The sequence below is a fragment of the Babylonia areolata genome, chromosome 14 (assembly GCF_041734735.1).
Source record: "Babylonia areolata isolate BAREFJ2019XMU chromosome 14, ASM4173473v1, whole genome shotgun sequence".
Classification (NCBI taxonomy): Eukaryota; Metazoa; Mollusca; class Gastropoda; order Neogastropoda; family Buccinidae; genus Babylonia; species Babylonia areolata.
In genome coordinates, this window is record NC_134889.1 from 16,999,580 (window position 1) to 17,003,338 (window position 3,759).

Sequence of the window (3,759 nt, forward strand, 5' to 3'; positions counted from 1 at the left end):
GGTACACCACTCTGCGTCAAGTTTGTTACACGAGGCGTTTCTAGAAACACAGCGGAATAGTGACAACGTACTTTGACTTTCAGCTGAAGATAGGATAGATTCAGACATTCAAACATACTAGTACATAGCACACTGAATCCGAAGGTACACTATATAGACACATCTGCAGTCTCGTAGTGTACGGCCAGGTTCAAGAGAAATATTTGTGTTGTGAGCAACAGAATTCTACATTAGGCATTTGTCAACTTCACTGGTGACGCCTTCGTACTTAGCAGCAAAAGTAAGCAGTTGAAATTTCCCGGCAGAAAGGGTCCTTCTGGAGTCCTCCAAAACTGTTGAGTTTAGCCTCAGTGTGTCCTTTCACAGGGCAGGCACGTGCCGTTTGCTTAATGGAGACGCGGCCCCATGAGAGTTATGTTGTTCGGTAACAGAGCAAAGCAGGGCTACATTCTGCTCCACGCTTTCAGTGTATCTTCATCTCTTTTGTGTCCTGCGCCTTTAGCACAACTATATTTACCTATCATCCCAGATCGCATGGCAAGATTTTGAACTGACTGACCTGGTTCATTTTCGCGCGAATGCTAAATTCAGCTTCTTCCTCAGTTTAAAAAAAAAAAAAAATCCACTTAAGGGTCTGTCTGTAAAATGAGACCTTTTTTCTTTTTTTTCAATGACATCTCTTGGCCTGTTATGTCTGCAATTTATTCACTTGTATACAAGCTGAAGCGTGCATTTAGCAACGCTTCATAACATGAAGTTGTGTCCCTTCGTTTACTGCACGCCAATGATCAGAAGTGGCCGTCTTTGTTGTGGCCCATAATTATAATTTATTTATTTATTTATTTATTTATGTAAGCTTATCTATTATTTATTCACCTTTTTTTTCTCAAGGCCTGACTAAGCACGTTGGGTCAGGCATCTGCTTGGCAGATGTGGTGTAGCGTATATGGATTTGTCCGAACGCAGTGACGCCTCCTTGAGCTACTGAAACCGAAACTGAAACTGTGGCCCTGTTTCAGATTTCTGGCGCCTGTGTTTCAAGGTCGACCGTGTGGTTCACGGTGCGCGCTGGATCGACAGACAAGGACAGTGGCTATGCGTGTGCAAGGAAGTGTGTGGTCAAAGTTTCGGACGTGGGTCAAATAAAGCTGACATCGTGATTTCTGGAGCTCTGCTTTCTTGTGTCTGAACAGCTCTCCTCAGGTTAGTGGCTCTTTTTATCAGATGCGCCAAGTATAACTGCTCGTTCTCTCAGTTGTTGCGGTGTATGATGGCGCGTTTAATTTATCTATTTGTTCTTTATTTTGTTGTCGTTGTAAACGGTAAAGACAAGCCGCAAACAATAAAGAATGGTAACTCTCTCCATACACAAGGTACACAACTTCAAGTCAATGCTGCTCAATCTGCCGATTCAGCTAACACACAGGTAAAATAAAAGTACTCACATTGAAACAAACCCAAATACTTTTTTTTTTTTTTTTTTTTTTAAAGGAAGCTGCGGGCTTGTCCATATACCGATTATTTAACATGTGTACACAGCGGCAGTGACAGTAGAAATGTGCACACACGCACACTATTGTGTGCTAGCTGAATCGGCGGCATAAGCAGCATTAACTTGAAGTTGTGTACTTTTGTGTCAGTATCCGTCAGTGGAGAGAGTTACCACTCGTTATTGTTTGTCATTATTTTTTCTTGTTAAAGACAAAGCAAATTATTTCTGTAAACGGATTTGGCCCGTTTTGTAATGCTCTAGTTAGGAATGAGAGCGGAACGAAAGGGGTTTTTATCAGAATTTAACGATCGTTTGAATCTTTTTTTATTTTTTTATTTTTATTTTTTTTACAGTACTGGCATTCTAAGATGGAAGATGACAGGAAGTATTCTTAATTGGTTCCATTTCTTCTTCTTCTTCGTTCGTGAGCTGCAACTCCCCGGCACGTTCACTCGTATGTACACAAGTGGGCTTTTATGTGTATGACCGTTTTTACCCTGCCATGTAGGCAGCCATACTCCGCTTTCGGGGGTGTGCATGCTGTGAATGTTTTTGTTTCCATAACCCACCGAACGCTGACATGGATTGCAGGATCTTTAACGTGCGTATTTGATCTTCTGCTAGAAGGGGGTTCAGGCACAAGCAGGTCTGCACATAATTATGTTGACCTCGGAGATCGGAAAAATCTCCACCCTTTACCCATCAGGCGCCGTCACCGAGATTCGATCCCGGGACCCTCAGACTGAAAGTCAGTCCAACGCTTTAACCACTCGACCATTGCGCCTGTCATTTCTTCAATAATATAGTTACAACCGACGAAAGTCTTTGTTGAAGTGAGCAGTTAATGATATGGAGAAAAATGCGAGCAAAAATGGCAATCTGAACTCTGAGGTGGCTTGATCCGGAAGGTTTTAATGGATAATTTGACAATGGCCATTGTGAGAGACGAGATAAGATAATAGTTGTTTATGATAATGAGTAATGATCATTATTACACGAATAATTTTTATGATTGCCTTATATATCCCTTTTCCAACACTGACGAAGTGTGTCTTTGTACATGAATTGGTTTTGTGCAAGGTTTTTCTTTTTAGTCACTTATTTTGTCTTTCTTTCCATGTGCGTGTGTGTTGGCTGGTTGGTTCGGTGTGTGTGTGTGTGTGTGTGTGTGTGTGTGTGTGTGTGTGTGTGTGTGTGTTTCAGGGACTGAGCTATGGCAGATCAACAATCTTTCACAAAGGAATATGTTGACAGGGAATTCCCTTTGAAGGTTAGTAATATTAGATATTTCTTCTTTTTTTTTTTTTTTTTTTTTTTAGGGGTGGGGGGAGGTACGGGAGGAGATGGGGGGTGAGGGGAATCAGTTTTTTTGCTCAGTCGAAAGATACCAACTATTAGCCCCCTTTATCCCTCTCTCTGTGTCTCTCTGTCTCTTTTCAGACTCTCTCTCTCTCCCCCACCCAGTGTGTGTGCGTGTATGCGCGCGCGCGCCAGATTCCCCAAACCCTCTCCTCCCGCCTACTCTGTATCGTTGCTGTGCACACACACACACACACACACACACACACACACACACACACACACCGCGTACGCACACACACACACACACACACACACACACACTCACTCACTCACACACACACGTGCGCACGCACACACAAACACACATGTACGCAGCACACACACACACACACACACACACACAAATATACACACACGCGCACTCTCTCTGCGTCTCTCGGTCTCTGTCCTTGTCTGTCTCTCTCTCTCCCTCCCTCTCTGTCTCTCTCTCTCTCTCTGTGTCTGTCTCTGTTTCTGTCTCCCTCTGTCTCTCAAAAACTGACGTACGCACATCCATAAACACACGCGCGTGCGCGAGTACATCCACCTCCCCCCCCCCCCCCCCCCCCCCAACACACACATACCACAGACACATCCATCAACACATACGCACACACACGCACGCACACACGCACACACACACACGCAGGGGTGAACAAGTTAGTAGTCAGTGTAGCTGGGTAGAATATAATCAAATATGGCTGGTTTAGAGTCAACGCTGTCCTATTTTTCCGGCCCTTCATGGTGGAAGCCGGTTGCAGTTAGTGACATGCGTGGTGACCGGCAAGAAAAAGCATTCCCTTATCAGCACTGTTGTGAGGTCCTGGTTGTCACGCTGTAATGTGCGAGGCAACGTGTCAGCGTCAGCTCACTTTAACTCACTCAGTACGGCCAGTCCTCTCTTCTCCTCTACACAGACCCCTCGG

At 44.5% G+C, this 3,759-nt stretch overlaps 1 protein-coding gene across 1 annotated transcript in view; it reads left to right on the plus strand.

Moving 5' to 3' along the window:
* Positions 1–1,060: 1,060 nt before the first annotated feature.
* The window catches only part of LOC143289627 (adenosine deaminase-like), a 15,608-nt gene continuing 12,909 nt past the window's right edge, over positions 1,061–3,759 (plus strand). Inside the window, exons 1-3 of the mRNA XM_076598671.1 lie at positions 1,061–1,203; positions 1,846–1,946; positions 2,696–2,762. Of these exons, the coding sequence (XP_076454786.1) occupies positions 2,706–2,762 (57 nt within the window). The 5' untranslated portion in view covers positions 1,061–1,203; positions 1,846–1,946; positions 2,696–2,705. The remainder of the gene's footprint in view (positions 1,204–1,845; positions 1,947–2,695; positions 2,763–3,759) is intronic.